Source organism: Nomascus leucogenys, chromosome 22a (genome assembly GCF_006542625.1).
Source record: "Nomascus leucogenys isolate Asia chromosome 22a, Asia_NLE_v1, whole genome shotgun sequence".
NCBI classification, from domain to species: domain Eukaryota; kingdom Metazoa; phylum Chordata; class Mammalia; order Primates; family Hylobatidae; genus Nomascus; species Nomascus leucogenys.
This window is the reverse complement of record NC_044402.1, coordinates 69,071,640-69,091,555: the sequence shown is the minus strand read 5'-3', so window position 1 is coordinate 69,091,555 and position 19,916 is coordinate 69,071,640. Positions and strand designations below refer to the sequence as shown.

The 19,916-nt window shown below is 42.6% G+C and overlaps 1 protein-coding gene across 2 annotated transcripts in view; it reads right to left on the bottom strand.

Annotated features, from left to right (window-relative positions):
• The window catches only part of NOSTRIN (nitric oxide synthase trafficking), a 63,403-nt gene that overhangs the window by 29,213 nt on the left and 14,274 nt on the right, over nt 1-19,916 (bottom strand). The window contains exons 3-7 of one of the 2 annotated variants that reach the window (XM_030803470.1): nt 11,838-11,921; nt 7,579-7,641; nt 7,298-7,379; nt 4,237-4,299; nt 1,440-1,538 (exon numbers count right to left, since the gene is read on the bottom strand). In XM_030803470.1, coding sequence (XP_030659330.1) covers nt 1,440-1,538; nt 4,237-4,299; nt 7,298-7,379; nt 7,579-7,641; nt 11,838-11,921 — 391 coding nt within the window. The remainder of the gene's footprint in view (nt 1-1,439; nt 1,539-4,236; nt 4,300-7,297; nt 7,380-7,578; nt 7,642-11,837; nt 11,922-19,916) is intronic. The other variant, XM_030803471.1, reaches the window with a different exon arrangement.

Here is a 19,916-nt window from a genome sequence, read left to right as displayed (position 1 = left end):
TTAATATATGAGTCTACACTGGTACTCACGCATGGACAGTTGTGGATTCTGATATGGCCTGGGGTAAGGCTCGGGATTCTGCAACCTGAAAAGCTGCCCTAGGCCCTCACTGTGTTTTCCCTTCCAGCATCTGGGACATGTGGCCATTGACATGTACCTGGGCCATGTGGTTTTACAGACATTATCTGGCTCCAGTTAGGTTAACATACACAAATACCTTAGAAGATTTCTGCCAAGAACCTGTGGATTGATGTTACTAACAATTTAACCACAAAGAATCCACAGCAAAATGTCCGAGCTGACGCTGCCACCTCTCCTGGTTGCGAGTTTGTTACTACCCACGTGAAAGGGCAAACACTGAAATGAGATCTGACAAAAATTTTGATGAACAAGCGAAAAATTATCGAGAAGGCTGGCCAGGGGCAGTGGCTCATGCCTATAATCACAGCACTTTGAGAGGCTGAGGCAGGCAGATCACTTGAGGTCAGGAGTTCAAGACCAGCCTGGCCAACATGGTGACACCTCGCCTCTAATTAAAATGCAAAAAAAAAAAATTAGCCAAGCATGGTGGTGCACACCTGTAGTCCCAGCTACTTGGGAGGCTGGGGTGGGAGAATTGCTTGAAGCCTGGAGTGGGAGGATGCAGTGAGCCAAGATTGTACCACTGCCCTCCAGCCTGGGCCACAGAGTGAGACTCTGTCTCAAGAAAAAAAAAAATTATCAAGAAGACTATTAGAAATGTGCATTTAAATTTACTATAGTTAAGGCTGAACCTTGCTCCAAGTATACATTTTTCCTGAAGACATTACTTAATGATTATCTAATGACATCATGGTTTGCTAATCATTTAAAATATTATTTCATCTTTATCTCATCCTGGAAACATTTCTACTTTTATGCTTTATAATGTTCATAACATATTAACATAATACATAAAGTACTATATGTAACACAACATATATAAAGTATTTGTTTTTACTTATTTGGGGTATTAGCTGAGAGGTTTTTTTAAGATAATATTAATAGAGTTTCCTTTCAAAAAATGTGGGAATCATTGGTCTCATTTGTCATCTGTCAATAATATTTTTTAAAAATACATGTGGTCCAGGCAAAGTAGCATGCTCCTGTAGTCCCAGCTACTTGAGAGGCTGAGGTGGGAGGATCCCTTGAGCCTAGGACTTTGATGCCAGCCTGGTCAGCACAGTGAGATCCCTTCTATTTAAAAGAATTAAAATAAAGTTTAAAAGGTATGTGGTGTGTGTGTGTGTGTGCACGTGCCAGTAATGATTTGGAATCCCCTTTTATGCTCTGTCAAGCTACATCTCTGCAGGAATACCACGGAGAAGGAGGAATCAACCTGTTCTCTTGTGTTCGTAGCTAAGGGCAGCAAGCCCATCCCTCTCTATGGCACATGTGCCCAGCCAGCCATGACAGCTTACCTTCCGCTTCTCCTTCTCAGTCACAGACTGCTTGGAGCTTTCTACAAGCTGGAAAAGTGCTTCATGTTTCTTGGTACTAACCATTAATTTCTTCTTGGCCTAGAGTAAAAAACAAACAAACAAGAAAAAAAGGAGCAGAGGCTGATGCCAAGAGAAAACTCTTCTCTTTTGGAACAAAGCACATTCATGTGCTAGCTTTAACAATTATGTATCCTAGAATCCTCCAAAGGCTGAAACAAAAATGTATACTTTTAGTTCTTCATTCCCATCCTCACTTCAAAATGTACCTAAAACATCAGAGCAGCTAACACTTTGTCCTGAGAACCCCTGCATATTTTTTCATTATATCGGGTACCCTCAAGAGGATTTTGAATTTTGCTAAATCATCAAAGGCCTGCAAGCCTCCAAAATAATGTTCTAGTGAGCATAATGGCTTTACCACAGAAAATATCACGGCAAACACAGAAGACTGCCTGCATCATTCTTTACGTCAACCTAGGCCACAATTGAGATTGTTTTAAGATGTTCTCTTAAAATGTGCAGCAAGGGTCGCAATTCTGCTCCCTGATGGCCAAGCCTGAGAGCTGGGCATTTGTCTGGCATCTTGTGAAATGCCGTGCACTTGCTGCAGTTGGAGAAGTAGAAAGAAGTGGGGAAGGAAGGAGCACTCAGAGTCTCCCTACCCTGTTCATGCTGACCCTTTGGAGTGGGTTAGGATTTAGGGGATAATTTCCTAGTCTACATAGTTGAATTTAGCTGAAGATGATGCTCCAGAGATAAATTATGCAAACAGAATTTGGTTTAAGTTGGATTTAGCCTGTTCAGGAAGTAGGCTGATTGAAAGACTTTGGCTTTTTGCCTCAAGGTTGTAAGGACTGTCAAACCAGATAGTAAAGGAGAGGTCTCTCTTCCTTGGCTTTTTAGCTTGGGAAGCAAAGGCAAAGCCTTCTGCCTCCCTCTAAACGTGGGAAGCCTCTGCAAAGGAAAACTAAAGAAATAAGCTCATGGCCCTCTTTCTCCACCTCCCGTCAGCCACATGCCTGCTGGGAAATGAGACTGTGAGGCGTGAATATTTGGTGCTTTCAGGCTTTTCATTAGAGTCTCCCAAATAGACTGTACTTCATTACCAATATGCTGAATCCCTTGAATTGTAACTGGGGAGAAAATTATTATAGCCCAAGAATTTTATGTTCTCTAATTTCTCTGTCACTCTTCATTTAAAAAAATGAAATCTTTTATTTAAAAAAATGACTTAATAGAAACTGGGAAATGATAAAAGATGTTTTTTCTTGGGAGCAATTGTAGCCTCTCAGCATTATTTCTGGCTTTTGATTCATTGTACTGGATTCGTGTGAAAGCTGAATATTTAAAGAAAATGGATTTTTAAAAACAAATCCTTTTAAAGGCCAGGTGTAGTGGCTCATGCCTGTAATCCCTACACTTTGGGAAGCCAAGGTGGGCAGATCCCTTGTGCCCAGGAGTTCGGGATCAGCCTGGGCAACATAGCAAGACCCTGTCTCTATTTCTTTAAAAAAATACAAAACAATTCCTTTTAAAGAAAACTCATAAAATCCACGGCAAAACTAAAAACAAATGACTGGATGCTCTTTCTGGGACTTTACTTATTATAAAAGTGATTCTCATGTGCATCCTTTGACCACTGTAACTACTGTGGATAGAGAAACTCACTCATATCAAACACTTTTTATTAATGTCCTCGGTCTTATGGAGTCAGTCCTCGGTTTTGGCAGAAGTTTTGGAAGTAACATCAAGTTTGCCTATTTCTGAGGGCGTCTGTCTCTAGTTATTTGGCATCAGTGTCTGTTTACTTGTAAAGGTTCTCTGTGGGCACTAACGCTTTGGAGATGAAAAAGGATTTCAACACTTAGAGAACAAGTCTTCTCAGAGGGGTTCATTGAGTCTTGTTAGCAGATTTACTGCTAGTCCTTTCTACCTGAAATGAATTCCTCCTATACTACATTGTTCTAGAATAATCTTCTGTGCATATGGATCCCATCTGTTATTTTCTCTGCTTAAGAACTTATACTGATATGCTCTAGCTTCCCACACCAGATCGTAATTCTTCTCCTTAGAATGCATTCCCTATTTCCTGCACATATGTCATCTAGCCAACTAAATTTTAAATTACTTGAAAAAAATTATGTCTTAGAATAGTGCTGTGCACCAAAAGTGGACCCCACATACTCATGAAATCGATATACGCATCCCCTTTTACATATCACTACCCACCTCTCACTGGGTCACTCTCACTAGTGATGTAGAGATCACTAACACCTTTCTACAAATGAAAAAAAAACAAAACCCAGGTGGTGTTTATCATTTGCTGTAAGTTACAAATTATACAGAAAGGTAGTCAGTATAATGGAATGATTAAGAGCAGTGACCCTGGAACCCATCTTGTGACAACCATTGGTTCAACCATTAACCAGCTCTGTATCCTTGGGAAAATTACTGAAACTCTCTGTGTCTCCATTGCCCAATCTGTAAAATGGGACAATGCACAATGATATATGACACTGGGTTGTTGTGATGATTAAATACATAAATATATAGCACTTAGCACGTTATAAGTGCTAAATAATCATATTTAGAGCCATGCATTTCCGTTCATTTGGTGAAAAATATATCTATTTAACAACTCAGGTAAGGAAACATTTTTCTCTTCAGTTAGCACTTAGAAGTACTAATGCCAGAACATGTCATCACATTTGTATGAAAGCAAAACACTTGAATTCTAAAAACGGAGTTTACACAAATGATATTTGTGGATACTTGCCTTAATTTGCTGATTCCAGTTGCTAATGACAAGATTTGCTGTCTTTTCAACTTCATTGTCAAGCTATTGAAAAAGGAAAAATGAAACAAAGCTTTGCTTTCTTCTTGTTTAGTTGCTGCAATAGACTAAATGTTTGTGCCCCTAAAATTTATAGATTGAAACCTATTCCCTCAATGTGATGGTATTTGGAGGTGGAGGCTTTGAGAGATGATTAGTTCATGAGGGTGGAGCCCCCATGAATGAGATTAGTGCCCTTATAAAAGAGACCCCAAGAGCTGCCTAGCCCCTTCTGCCATCTGAGGTTACAGTGAGTAAATAGCCACTAAAGAACCAGGAAGTGGGCCCTCATCACACAGCTAATGTGCGGGTGCCTTGATCTTGGACTTTCCAGCCTCCAGAACTGTAAGAAATAAATTCCTATTATTTATAAGCTATCCAGTTTATGGTATTTTGTTAGAGCAGCCTGAACTAAGACAGTCACAGTACTAGCTTATCAATCACTATTACAATTCATGGGAACTTCAAGATCCTACAATGGACATATTAGCCAAATTATCTTATCCCTGTGTCAAGTAACAGGACTTGGTAAAATAATTATTTCTAATCTATAAGAATGTAAAAAGCATGTAAACATATGCAATCATGTGTAAGAGGCCCTTATATGAGCTGATATTGTTGCTAGTCCCATCACATAATCTTCCATGTCAATCCATGCAGCAAAAACCTCAACACCATGAAAACTGGTAACAGTCCTAACAGTGCCAATTTTACTGTGTGCCTCCATTACCCCTGAAGTGAATATTGCTTTAATTTCAAAGATATTGAACTCTTAATCATAATTTTTTCCCTTGCTTTTAAACAGCCAAAGAGGCAGTAATAATAATGAGGAAAATGATCTAGACAACTTCCCAGGGAGATATGATGTAAGTTACAGCAGAACGTTTTTCCCTGGAATACAGACCCAGCAGATCAGCCATTATTCAACCACTCTGAGATCTAGTGAATGCTACACTTTTATTTTTTTCCAGTTGGTTAAGTTTAGAGTATACGGTTCATTGTAACAGACATAATGAAAATATTTTATATACTGTGCCAGTTTTGATTTCATGTATGTGGCTGGAATGTGGAACAAGTTCACTTTAGAAAATAAAATCTAATCTTGTATATTTTGTGAGAGAGTGGAGTGGGGTGGTGGGGTGCAGTGGAGGGGGCAATGCAGAAAAGAAGAAAAACAGGACCAGCATTTCGGGGGGCTCATGACATCCATTAACTAAAGCACTGTGATCAGTTGTCACAGCACTGTGCCTCAATTATGGTAAATACTAGAGAAATGCTAATGACTATCATATTATTATGCAGTGTGAAAAATATTTTGTAATCAACGAAATATAGACTAGTAATTGGTTTTTATTAAGTTGGCTTGCAAAGACAGAAGGTTATATTGCTTGCTGGCAATTCCTATCAAGTTCTGTCCATCACCCAAAACTCTGAAGAGAGCATCCATTCTGGTAAAATATACCTATGTACATATAAACATCAATTCTACTTCCTGACTCAGCTTAATGAGTTTGAATACAATTTTTAAAAATCATTTCTCTTCCATCAGAACTTTCACACCTCTCCTCATCCTTCTGACTTGCCACTGAGGATGTGCTTTATCTGACTGTATTCCCTTGAAACTCCCCCTTAACCACTGCCCCTTCCCTTCACAGGGATCACCTACCACCTTACCAGCTTACAAACATCTTACCCGCACCTGGTCCTGAAACAAACAGTGACCATAACTCCACCCCTATCAGAGCTAAGCAGTGTTTATTAAACACTCAATTATGTTGCCTGGAAGTAGAGTACAAAGTGCTTAACTACTGAATAATACACAACGAAAAAGAAAAAGGAACACAAATTAAACTGTTCCAGGCCGAGGGCAGTGGCTCACGCCTGTAATCCCAGCACTTTGGGAGGCCAAGATGGGCAGATCACCTGAGGCCAGGAGTTGGAGACAAGCCTGACCAACATGGCGATACCTGGTCTCTACTAAAAATACAAAAATTAGCTAGGCCTGGTGGCAGGCACCTGTAATGTCAGCTACTTGAGAGGCTGAGACAGGCAAATCACTTGAACCCAGGAGGTGGAGGCTGCAGTGAGCCGAGATGACGCCATTGCACTCCAGCCTGGGTGACAAAAGCAAAGCTCTGTCAAAAAAAAGAAAGAGAAAGAAAGGGAGAGAGAGAGAAAAGAAAGAAAGAGAAGGAAGGAAGGAAGGAAGGGAGGAAGGAAGGAAGGGAGGAAGGGAGGGAGGGAGGGAAAGAAAGAAAAACTGTTCTAGAAGGAAAGGTACAGAGAAAGAGTAGAGGATTGGCTATCAGAGGACCAGGTGCCCCTGAAAGGATTGTTTAATTATTTTTCTGTAACTTTTAGGATATTTGAGGATTGTATTCATTATTACCTTTACATAATACCAAGCTAATAGGCATAGAAAACATCTTTGTAAAAATTGTGCTTATCATTCTTATTTACAAATAGAATGATAAAATTGTTTTAAAAGTGCAAAGAAGTATAAAAATGAAATAAAAATAACCTCCAATTTCACCATCTAAAGATCATTCTTATTAACATTTTGAGAAGCTTCTTCCAGTTTTTTCTATACATATATATACATATTCATTTTATGAAGTTGAGATTGTATAAATTAGACTTTTTCATTCTGCTTTATTTAGCAGTATACTGTGAAAAAATCCCCATGTGATTAAATTCTTCTACAATAAGATTTTGAATGGTTGCAAATTATTCTATTGCTTGAATTTATCACAATTTATTTTGAATGCTTCAGTAGTTTCAGTTTTTCACTATTATAAGCAATGCTGTAATAAACATCCTTGTACATAAATCTTGGATTTGTGTTTTTTATTATTCATTTATTTTAAAATAAACACAAGCATTTATTTTATTTTTAGGATAAATTCCTGAAACCTGGTACCACTTTCAGATCACCTTTTCCTTTTTGGGCTAAACACAGGAATCTTGCTTTAAACAGGAAGAGTAAAGAAAGGTTTGGACTCACTGATTTTCTCTTCTTCTCTTGTACATTTAGGACTTGATAAGTCGGTTTTATTGCTTCCAATTCAATTGCTTTGCCAAGTTTTCTGGAAATAAAACATAAGAGACACACAAGCATAATATCAAGGTCTACATCTACTTTCCAAATTACTTTCTGGGGAAATAAAATAGTGTGTTATGGAACATCTATTCAGTGCAAGTTGGAAGTGGAATATTTGTAGCACACCCACTTTAAATATTTGACTCCCTTTGGAGTTGGAGAAAGGCCAGGGTGGGAGAACTCACTGATGCAGGTCCGCTGTGGATTTCATTCCCTCTGAGGCCCAGGCCCAGGCACTGCTGACACAGCTAAAGGCAAAAAAAGGGGGGAACAAAGGTGAGTGTCATTTTCTTAGGAAATAGGATGTGCTGGCTAGAAATACAGCATCACATCTGATTCACCACATTCAACAATTGCATTCACTTCCCTAACCTTATTTCAATTTCTCCATGAGATTACATTCTGCCAATACATTTATTTGCACTATACTTATTATATATACTGCTTTTTTCGCAGTCATTTTTCATTTAGATTTTCATTTCCTATTTCATATCTGTATAAAATAGGGGAAATGGCCAGGTGTGGTGGCACTGCCTCAGGCTCCTAAAGTGCCTGTAAATCCCAGCACTTTAGGAGGCTGAGGTGGGAGGATCACTTGAGGCCACAGGTTCGAAACAAGCCTGTGCAGCACACACAGTGAGACCTTTTCTCTATGAAAAACTTTTAAAAATTAGCCAGGTGTGGTGATGCACACCCATAGTCCTAGCTACTAGGGAGGCCAAGGTAGGAGGATTGCTTGAGCCCAGGAAGCTACAGTGAGCTATGATCATGCCACTGTACTCCAGCCTGGGCAACAGAGCAAGACCCTATCCCCTGAGCCCCTCTCCCCACCAAAAAGAAAAAAATAAGTAATAAAAATAAAATAAAATAGGAGAAATAAAATAGCCAAGGGTGAGAACAGGTTGGTCACAGGATACACATAGATATGAAAAAACTGAGACTCAGAAGAGTTAAGTGATAAAGGGCTTGAGAGCTCTGCTCATGTCCTGCTGCTGCTCTTGGGGTTGGAGTCCAGCTCCTGTTCCCTGCTGGGTTTGAGGACAACAGCTCAGATAGTTTATGGTCCTGTGAGCAGCATCTCACTTTAACACAAAGGATAATGCTACCCAGTCCCTCATGGCATAGCTGGAGGATTAGGCAGTGTGATGTCATTTTTCTCCCACAGTGGCCCCATATAGTCTGCCTTCAACAGTCAGGAGAGTAAGTCCAATCACATCAAGAAACCCCAGGTACAGAGGCCTGTGTAGATTTTGATGGAGAGGAAGGGGGTGGATCTGCATCCTTGCCTTAATCAGAATGGTACAGAGGTTTTGCCTCCAAATGCCTTAGTTTGCATCCTGCAGTCCAAGAATAAGAGAACTAGACCAAAAGATGCCAGATTTTCTACACATCCAAAGCCAGATACAAGCTTAGTCACAAGAGCATACCTGCTATACACTTACAATTGCAGGAGATTCCAGAAAACACTAAAGGAATCTCTATTGACAGGAAGCAGATCAGTGGTTGCTTGGGGTTGGGTGGGAAGGAGCGCAAACAGGCATGATAAATCTTTTGGTGTGATGAAAATGTCTGTTTTGATTTTAGTGGTGGCTACACAGGGTATTTACATATGTCAAAATTGATCAAATCATATGCTTAAAATGGGTGTTAATTGTTGCATGTAAATTAAAACTCAATAGAGCTGATTTTTTAAAAATGAAGTCAGGCACATTTTTAGGTAGAGCATCTGACATTTGCCCCTTGGAGGAGCTGGGTCTCAGGACAGGAAACCAAGCATGTGGCCTCAGAGGGGCCTGTGTCTGAATGGAGATGCTCCCCCTTTGTTTTCTGCACGACCTTGGAAGAATCTCTCGCCCTCACTTAACTGATCTTTTAAAGTAGGAGTAACTTGGTCAACACCTGTGAAAAGACAGGGTAAAAATGGAAAGGGAAGGAGCAAAGAAAGGAAGGAAGGAAAGAAGGAAGGAAGGAAGGAAGAAAGGAAGGAAGGGAGGGAGGGAGGGAGGGAGGCAGGCAGGGAGGGAGGGAGGGAGGCAGGCAGGGAGGAGGGAGGGAGGCAGGGAGGGAGGCAGGCAGGCAGGGAGGGAGGCAGGCAGGCAGGGAGGGAGGGAGGGAGGCAGGCAGGGGGGTAGGGAGGGAGGCAGGCAGGGAGGGAGGGAGGCAGGGAGGGAGGGAGGGAGGCAGGCAGGGAGGGAGGGAGGGAGGGAGGGAGGCAGGCAGGGAGGGAGGGAGGCAGGCAGGGAGGGAGGGAGGGAGGCAGGCAGGGAGGGAGGGAGGGAGGGAGGCAGGCAGGGAGGGAGGGAGGGAGGCAGGGAGGGAGGGAGGCAGGCAGGGAGGGAGGGAGGGAGGGAGGCAGGCAGGCAGGGAGGGAGGGAGGCAGGCAGGGAGGGAGGGAGGAGGCAGGCAGGGAGGGAGGGAGGCAGGCAGGGAGGGAGGAGGGAGGGAGGCAGGCAGGCAGGAGGGAGGGAGGCAGGAGGGAGGGAGGGAGGCAGGCAGGCAGGAGGGAGGGAGGAGGGAGGGGAGGCAGGGAGGGAGGGGCAGGCAGGCAGGGAGGGAGGAGGGAGGGAGGGAGGGAGGGAGGGAGGCAGGCAGGCAGGCAGGCAGGCAGGCAGGGAGGGAGGGAGGGAGGGAGGGAGGCAGGGAGGCAGGCAGGCAGGGAGGGAGGGAGGCAGGCAGGGAGGGAGGGAGGCAGGCAGGGAGGGAGGGAGGTGGGGGGAAGGAAAGGAAAGAAAGAAAGAGAGAGATAGAAGTAATGAAGTAACAGGATATCTGTAGTACCTAACACAGATTTGGGTATGGATAAAAATTCACTAATGTTTACTGTTAAATACTGTACTAATAATCCCAGTTGGCCTAACATTCTGGATCTGCCAACTCTTTGGTAGTATTCTGCTGGATGCCAGAGCTGCAACCCAATACACACACCCCTACACCCCTATACCTCTCATTCCTTAGGAGGCAATTCGAATCAAAAACATAATGGACATTCACAGAGCTTTCGTTCCCTGCCAGGTACTCTGCTAAGCACACTTCTTGTATTACCGCACTTAATTCTCACAGCAACCATAAGAGATAGGCTTTACTTTTATTTTAAAGAGATCTTGAGAGGTAAGATAAATTGTCCTAGGTCACTCACCTGGTAAGCGGTAGAGTTAGAATTTAAACCTGGGCAGTCTATCTATACTCAACCACTGTGCTATACTGGCTTCACTGTAGTCTACTAAAATACTGTCCTAAAAATAAAAATACAGCTAAAAGAGCACTTTCACAGCCACCATTTGTTATTATGGCTGATGACTAAAGAAGAATAGAAATTTGAGCTCCAGAAGACTTCTTTTTTTTTCCTTTCCCCTCCTTATCTCTTTCATCATTCAAAGAGACCTCTACAATGGCACTGCCAGTTCAAGGGCATGTCTGCATGCATTAGTCAAGAATCTTTGTAGCAAATTACCATGAATGAACTATTTTTGGTATACCAATATCTTTCTTCTCTCCCCCTAATAAAGTAATCTACTTCATTCTTAGTGCTGCAATATATTGAAAAGAATGTGAACCAACACCTTTCAGCACCTAATGTGCTAAGCTCTTCACACACATGATCTCATTTAATATGCCTATGCACACACAATAGAGCACATATTATTACTCTGTCCAACAGAAGAAGAAATAAAGGCACACAGAAACCAGGTTACTTGTCAAAGGTCATAGAGTAAACATAGGATTCACACTTCCTGACTCCCAGACAATCTGACTTTAACAACACTACTTCCCAAGTTAAATATTATTACCAAGGCCTATTATGAATGTGGCCTTAGGAGTCAAAAACACTGACGAAGAATCCAGCTATGCAACTCATGATCTGGGTGACTGGGGGAAGTATCTTGAACTTTCCAAGTCTCAAGTCCTTATCTGTAAACAGGGATAACAAGACCTCTCAAGGGTTCTTAGGAGGATTAAATGGGAGTATCAGTGAAGCATTAACATGCTGTGTGCACACAGTAAGTGCCCAAGAACTGGAAGCCATGTTTGATGTTATGTACTTGCCGTGTTTAGAAGAGGAAGTTGGAATGGAACATGTGTCACTTTTTACTATTTTTAAGAATGATTTTGCTGGATGTGGTGGCCCACACATGTAATCTCAGCACTTTGGAAGGCCAAGGCAGGAGGATTACTTGAGCCCAGGAGTTCAAGACCAGCCTGGGCAACATAGTAAGACCTTGTCTCAAAAAAAAAACAAAAAACAAATTTAGCAGGGCATGGTCCCAGCTACTCTATATGGGAGGCTGGATGGGAGGATCGCTTGAGCCTGGGGGATTGAGGGTGCAGTGAGCTGTGATTGTGCCACTGCACTCTAACCCAGGTAACAGAGCAAGACCCTGTCTCGAAAAAAAAAAAAAAATGAAAAAAAGGGATGATTTTGCCTTACCTCTGCCACAATACTTACCTTTTTCTCGTGTTCTGTAATGCTTTGCTCAGCTTGCTTGCCAGTTTCTGCAGTCCTTTGGCATAGCTAATTTCCAGGTTTGCCCTGTTAGAAAAGGACTAGTTAAATAGGATGTGCTGGGCTGGGTGCAGTGGCTCACACCTATAATCCCAGCACTTTGGGAGGCAGATCACTTGAGGCCAGGAGATCAAGACCAGCCTAGCCAACATGGTGAAACCCCGTCTCTACTAAAAATACAAAAATTAGCCAGACGTAGTGGCGGGCGCCTGTAATCCCAGCTACTTGGGAGACTGAGGTGCGAGAATCGCTTGAACATGGGAGGCGGATATTGCAGTGAGCTGTGATTGTGCCATTGCACTCCAGCCTGGGCAACAAAGCAAGTCTCCATCTCACAAAAAAAAAAAAAAAATAGGACGTGCTGGCTAGAAATCAAGCAGACACACACACAGATGCACACATATGCACATGTATGCACGGAGGAGGGGTCAGGCTGAAAATGTAATGCCTACATAAAGAAGAAATGACTTGTTCACTACAAGGATCCTCTTGTCCTTAAGCATAATCCTGAAGGGTATCCAAGAGGATCCTAAAAAGACAGAGGTTTGTTTTTGTTTTTGTTTTGAGATGGAGTTTCCCTCTTGTTGCCCAGGCTGGAGTGCAGTGGCACAATGTTGGCTCACTGCAACCTCCACCTCCCAGGTTCAAGCGATTCTCTTGTCTCAGCCTCTCAAGTAGCTGGGATTACAGGCGCACGCCACCATGCCTGGTTGATTTTGTATTTTTAGTGGAAATGGGGTTTCAGCATGGTGGTCAGGCTGGTCTCAAACTCCTGACCTCAGGTGATCCACCCGTCTAGGCCTCCCAAAGTGCTGGGATTACAGGCGTGAGCCACTGTGCCCGTCCCAAAGGAAGAGTTTTTAACTAAGCTCCTTTTACATCATGCTAATGGGTTGAATTGTGTCTCCCAAGAAGAAGTTGAAGTCCTACTCCCCAGTGCCTGTGAATGTGACCTCATATGGGAATAGCATCTTTGCAGATGATGATCAAGTTAAGATGAGGTCATTAGGGTGGGCCCAAACCCTATATGGATGTGTCCTTATATAAAGGGAAAATTTGGACATAAACAGACATGTACACAGAGAAAACACCATGTGAACATGAAGGCATAGATCTGAGTGGTGCATCTACAAGCCAAAGAATGCCAAAGATTGCCAGCAAATCATCAGAAGCCAGGACAGAGGCACGGAACAAATTCTCCCTCACAGCCCTCAGAACGCACCTCTGACTGCCAGCCTCCAGAACTGTGAGACAATACACTTCTGTTGTTTAAGCCGCTGTGTCTGTGGTAGTTTGTTATGACGGCCCTAAAAACTAATGCAACTGGCCAGGTGCAGTAGCTCACGCCTGTAATCCTAGCACTTTGGGAGTCCGAGGCAGGCGGATCACAAGGTCAGGAGATCAAGATCATCCTAGCTAACACAGTGAAACCTCATCTCTATTAAAAATACAAAAAATTAGCCGGGCGTGGTGGCAAGCGCCTGTAGTCCCAGCTATTCGGGAGGCTGAGGCAGGAAAATCGCTTGAACCCAGGAGGTGGTGGTCGCAGTGAGCCAAGATCACGCCACTGCACTGTAGCCTGGGGGACAGAGTGAGACTCCATCTCAAACAAAAACAAAACGAATACAACTAGTAAGGAAGAGAAAACTGTCCTACTGACCTTGGGATATTAGCACTAATGAGATTAGCTCTAGCTTATAATAGTTGGCAATAAAATAAATTACGATCGGATTAACCCCAAGCAGTAACTTTCTAATGGGAATCAGCAGTGGTAGCCAACACCAGATTTAGAAAATGAATTTCTATTACTTTCTTTGCAGGACAAGGCTCAGTAGGAAGTCCGGGCATGCCCTCCAAAAGCAAACCCCTTGGTTCTTTTGGATAGATTGAATCACTCTCATCTTAAACCTTTTTTACTATGTCCTATTTATAGGCCCATCTATAGCTAAAATGAGGGCATCTTCATATCACTTTTGATTACAGAGAATAAAAATGTAGGGAATTAAGTTAAATTTATATTATGTTTTCCTTTTTAATATGGACCCTAAGAGTTTTCATTCTATTTTTCAGTCTGTTAATCTATTTCTATTTTTAGAATTATTTATGATGTTATTTCATTTGGGCAGAGCTCTCTAATAACTAGTCTAATACCTGCATGTTTTCACAGAAATTAACTTCATGGCATAGACTGAGCAAAGAAAGACAGCCCTCTTCTATAAAATGAAATCCAGAGATGATGGGCTATTGATCTATTGCTAAATTACTATTCATTTTTTTCTCTTAGTACAGCTGTGCTTTAAGTTGTTTTTATCACTTTTTGTAAGAAAGTCATTGTAGGGTATATGCTAGGGCCTAGCTACAGAAAACAACCATTTGGTGTCAGAATTTGCCCAGGCATAAGGAAAAGCTAAGGCAAGTATTTTGAGACAATGAAGCCAGTCAATAAATATCTCATTGCACTTAAAAATAGATTGCTCTAGGAATATGTCCCAGTTCATGAAGAGGAGAGAAAAAGAGAGTGCTGGTTAACAGCCAGCTGGGAGAGACCATCACCCTTGATGAACTCAGAGGCTCTGGAACCCCAGGAGATCGCTACCATTCAGTGGGGGTGGCTTCAGGTACTGTTAAAAAGAAGTTATATGACCTAGTTTAAGAGGGTTTTATGAAAATTAAAATGTGTTGAGAGCCCAAGTCTACTAGGGGTTCAATGTCTGGAACGATTGCTGCTGACCTGTAAAGCTCTGCATGATCTGACTCTGGCAGCCTCTCTGATTTCCCTTCCTGCCAGGCACCACTTGGCTGATTCTACTCCTACTCAGTGGCCAACTGCCATCCTGCCTCAGGGCCTTCGCACTTGCTGTGGCCTCTGCCGGGAGCTTCTGCTACATAACCACATGGTATTCTCCTTTGTGTCATCCCCAACAGGAGCTGCTCGAACATCACTGCCTCAGAGGTTTGCCCCATCTAAAAAAGGATCCTCGCCACTCTCCCCTTATAGTTTTATTTGTGTCTTACTGTATCTTGTATCACATTATAATGATTTAGTTTACTCTGGTGAACACCCCTCGGATGTGAACAGTTTTATAAGGGCCAAGAATGGCTTTGTTCATTGCTGTATCCCTAGGCCTAGAAGAGTGCTTGGCACATAACAGGCACTCAGTATGTATGTCACAAATGAATGAATGAAATGAGTAAGTGAATGGACTTCCCACCAGGTCTTGGTTGGAATTCTTACTGGTCTCTGCCATAGGTTTGTTCTCACCTCACCACTTTTGAGAACTGTAAATTCACAAATTAACAAGCTGTTTAGATGCAGTCCCTCTGGTTTGGGTGCTCAGCCCTGATGTTAGAGCACACTGCTGTCAAGCACTTGAAATAGCTAGACACATAAACCCTTCTGAGTCCAGGAAAGCTAACCAGAGGGCTTTTTAGGTCTTTTCTTTCCAGCGTTGCATTCTTTCTTGGAAGCAGCACAAAGAGCATTAACTAGGATAATGCTTTTTATGATGTTCAGCTCAGTGCTAGGCACAAAAATCATCCTTAATAAATATTAATTCTTCTAATATGATTATTGTGTATCCAGAAGGAATACACAGCGGTGGGGATGGTGTGGGAGGAAGAATCCCATTTTCTTGTCCGTTCGCTCCAGAACAATCCTGAATGGTTTTTAACAGGAAAGGTAACACTGTCAGTCACAGCCTTTTCCTCAGAATTCAATTCTACTTTCAGAATGTTCTTGCAGGCTGTACAAGGTGTCTCTGAAGCTAAGCAGGCCTAAAAAGGACACCAAAAAGAAGTGCTGCTTTCCTTTATGTTGTTAAGTTTATTCCACTTGGGGAAAAAAAAGTTGGGCTTTGGTGGTATGAAAAAGGGGTCCTTGTTCACTTTGAGGTGATTTGGGGCTTTTTTTTTTTTTTTTTGGCCAGCTTTTCTCCTGTGCCCCAGTGTTTCTGCCGGCTTTCTCTTGAGCATGGTAGGAAACCAGCCTAAAGAGGTTCAACTACCATACATAACTTCTTGTGTTGGGAGTCTTCTCTTTACAGACAAGTACCTTAGAAATCTTCAGCAGGGCAGATTTGTGGGTTTATAGCATGGTATACAGGTTAAAAGTTCCTGTATATTACACATAAAGAGACTGTCCAAACAATGGTCTCCTGACAAAGGTGTTGCGTCACCTTTGTGACATGCTGATGCTTGACCTGTGTTCTCCCTAGGCAAGAAACAGGAACACCTAACACTTACTGGGCACTTACAACATGCCAGGCATCATTCTAAGTGTTTTAGGTATATTTCCTCATTTAATCCCTGATAACCTGTGAGGCAGGTATACTCTCAACCCACTTCATGGAATGGAACACCAAGGCACAGAGAGTTGGGTCAGTCACTAGCCTGAGGGTACACAGGAAGGAAGTGATGGTGACAGACTTGGATTCCAGCCCTGGGCAGTCTGGCTGGGGAACCTGCCTGCTTAACCACACCTCTTTCCTACCTCTGAAGTTTTGGGGAAGAGATTGCAGATGGAGAATTGTGGGAGAAGTGGAACAAAAGTGCTTTCAAAAATTGATACCGCCTCTCACTTCACCTTTAATTGCAGTGTTCTGAATCAGCACAGCTCCTGGAGGCTGAGTAGCTGGAGTCCCAATTCACAGCAGCCTCGGTGCAGACATAACGAGCTTCCGGGCCTGTTCCAAAGGCATCTGTGCAGTTGCAAGGCATTTGGGGGATAGGGAATGGGGATGTTGAGGGTCTGGCAAAGTGGGAAGGATAGGGACTCTGACAGCAAGTGTTGCCGAGCTAGCCCTTTGGGCTGGAGTGAGTTGGACGTTGCCTCTCTGAACAGCACGATTGTACCCTTTCTCTCTGCCTGCAACTTATTGATGACCCCGAAGGGTTTAGAACTAGCATTCAAATCAACCAAGCCAAGCAGGCTGCAATCATCTACTCTTGCATTTTAAATCCTAATGACCATTTTGGGAACCTGAGCAAATTACTCTGCAAGACAGAAGGAAATGAAATGTGGTGGGGAGGATGGGTGTGGGACAGTGTCACTGTGCACTTTTTCTGCACAGTTATAACGAAACCTCTCCCAGGCCTCTAGCCCTGAATGGCTTTTATCTCAACAGATGTTAACGGTTAAATTCTTCCCCTGAGAGAATCACTCTTTTATAAGAAGCCATGTTCCAAGTGGCAAGCGTGAAGAAAGCTGTTATTTTTGTAAGTCAGAATGTTTGCAAATGGAAACAAACACTTCCATGCTTTTCCGTGCACACTTCCACGGCTCTTCCATGCTTCCGGTCTAATGAAGCAGCATATGTATCCTTTCAGGATTCCTGCTAAATAGAAATGAAATGACCTGGGTGTTTTCCCAAGGCAGAGGCAGCAAGGCACACACCACTTAGAATGATTTCTTCTCATCTCTCAAAGGGAGGTGCTTTATCTCGGTTCAAGCTGTAAAAGTACCACACGCAAGGGGGGTAGAGAGAGCAGAGCTAATCTCACATTGAGATGTGAAATTTTCATTCCCTCATTCAAATAGTCAGAAACAAGCTTGTAAAGACATTGTGCTTAATTCTCTAGCCCTTCCCCATTTGTTTTCTTTCCATTCTACTTGCCACCAGAGCTAATACAACTTAAAATGCCTTCCCCAAGCAATTGTCTTGGCCTGTGTGAAATTGGTGATGCATATATATTTTGATAGGCAACCCAATCTCAGAATATTCCAGTGGTTTTAAAGATTCTGGACCCTGCCCTGTAAATATATACACCTACTATATACCCACAAAAATTAAAAATTAAAAAAAATTTTTTAACACACTAAAAAAAGGTTCTGGACCAAGGAAATGACATGCACTGACTTTTAATCCATTTATATTCTAATTTTCTCTCAGCATGCAAGGCTGGTCAATATATTTTCGTTAGTAATAATGAAGGCCAATTGATAAGCCAAAGACCAATGTTTGACTTATATTTTAAAATATAGTTTTGAAAGAAAAGAGATGGAAAATATGTGGTTTCAGATTCAATATTTTAGATAAAGCACTAATTAAAATGTAAGAATATGTGACCATGTAATCAATTTTAGACTATCCTCCTTTTGTAAAACGAAGATAATGAAAAGTAGTTAAAAAACAAACTGTAATTGCCCCCTGTGTCTATGAGGAATTAATTAAAATGGAGTTAAGGCCAGGAGCAGTAACTTGCACCTCTAATCCCATCTACTACTCCAGAGGCTGAGGTGAGAGAATCATTGAGGCCAAGAGTTTGAGACCTGCCTAGGCAACATATCAAGATCCCACTTCTACAAAAAATTTGTTTCAAATTAGCCCAGAGTGGTGGCACACACCTGCAGTCCTAGCTACTTGAGAGGCTGAGGCGAGGAGTTCCTGAGCACAGGAGTTTGAGGCTGCAGCGAGCTATAATTGCACCACTGCACTCCAGCCTGAGCAGCAGAATGAGACCCCCATCTCTAAAAAACATAAAATAATAAAATAGAGCTAAGCCCTTCTCATGCTTGAAAGAAGCAGGTGACAGAGTCCTCTCCCTTCATTATAAATTAAGAAGGAATTTTAGTAACCTCAAATTCTTCTGTTGGGATATCACCCATCTTTTAAGTTCCCACTTAGGACCAGCACCGGCTTCTGGTTTGGGGGTGGATGTGCTGATATTTTCCATCCAAACTTCATTGGTGTGTCTTTTGAAAGACCATCACAAGCTCCTCTTACAAACAGAGTGTATTTAAAGTTAATTACCGGCAACTCGAAAGCCATTTTCATATTGAAGCTCTGTCATTGGAGTGGCTGGCTCACTTGCTAGCCCACTGCAGCATTATCAATTGTCTTAATTCTGCTTCCTAAGAACAGTATAAAAAATGCTGAAACAGGAGGATAAGACCTGAATGATGCCCTTCTTGAGTGTCTAGTCTGGGAGTCTCACTGAGCCCCAGCTCACTCTGGCCCAGGGAAAACGTGAGTGATGGCAGCTCTAGAACTTCAGAACCTAAAGTGTGTGTTCATTCCCAAGCTTAGTGCATTTGTGTGTGGGGTAGGGGAGGACAGGGAGTACTGTGGTGAGGGAATTCAGGTAAAGTGGACAAGAAAGGCAGTTTTCAAAGCTTTTTAGTAGGGAAACAAAATTTTATACAGAATCCCACCGTATCATATAAATACCAATCAAGTTGATCTGATTAAATGGGAGAAGGAGTGAGGAGGAAGCAGAGCCCTGCCCACTTAACCTCCTCCTCCTCACCCCCTGAGGTAGCCCCCTGCGGGCTCCCCACAAACTGCTTGAGCTATAAGGTTTGAAAGCCACTGGGCTTCATGACTGCTCCTGTCCCTTTCCATAGAGGACCCTAAGGTTCTGCAAAGGAGGCTGAACCAGGAGCCCCTGAGCATGTTGGGTCACCCACGGCAGTGCCCAAAACTGCCTATCCACTTGGGGATACCCTGGCACTGAGCCTGGGTTGAGCTGGGTAGGAATCCAAATGTATCATCTTTTCCATATCCCCATCTGTAAATCAGAAATGGAGAGAAGTATGTACGCTGTGGGTTGTGAGATAATTAAAGAGATCAAGTATAAGACACATTTAACACAGTGGCTGGTCTATGGGTTGTACTGAATAAATGGTCTCTCCTGTGATTTTTTTTTTCTAGCTTTTGTTCAAAATAATATGCTACATATTATGCCAGTAAGTGTTTTTGACATACTCACTTATGACTCCTCAAAAATAGCCTAACTTGATCTTCTTTAACGTTATGAGTGCCTTGAAGGCACAGACTCACTCATACATTAGTGCCTTCATTTACTCCGTGAGCATCTATTGAATGCCTACTCTGTGCCAAGCCCATGCTAGTCATGTGGGACACAAAGACCCTCAAGGAGTTCAGCCTCTAGGGAAGGAGACAGGCAAGTGAACAGAGAATTACAGTGCAGGGTGTAAGAGCTACAACAGATGCAAGCACTAATTCTGCACATAGAACTGAGGAACATTTTTTTGAGACTGGAGACTGGAGTTAAGGAAGGCCT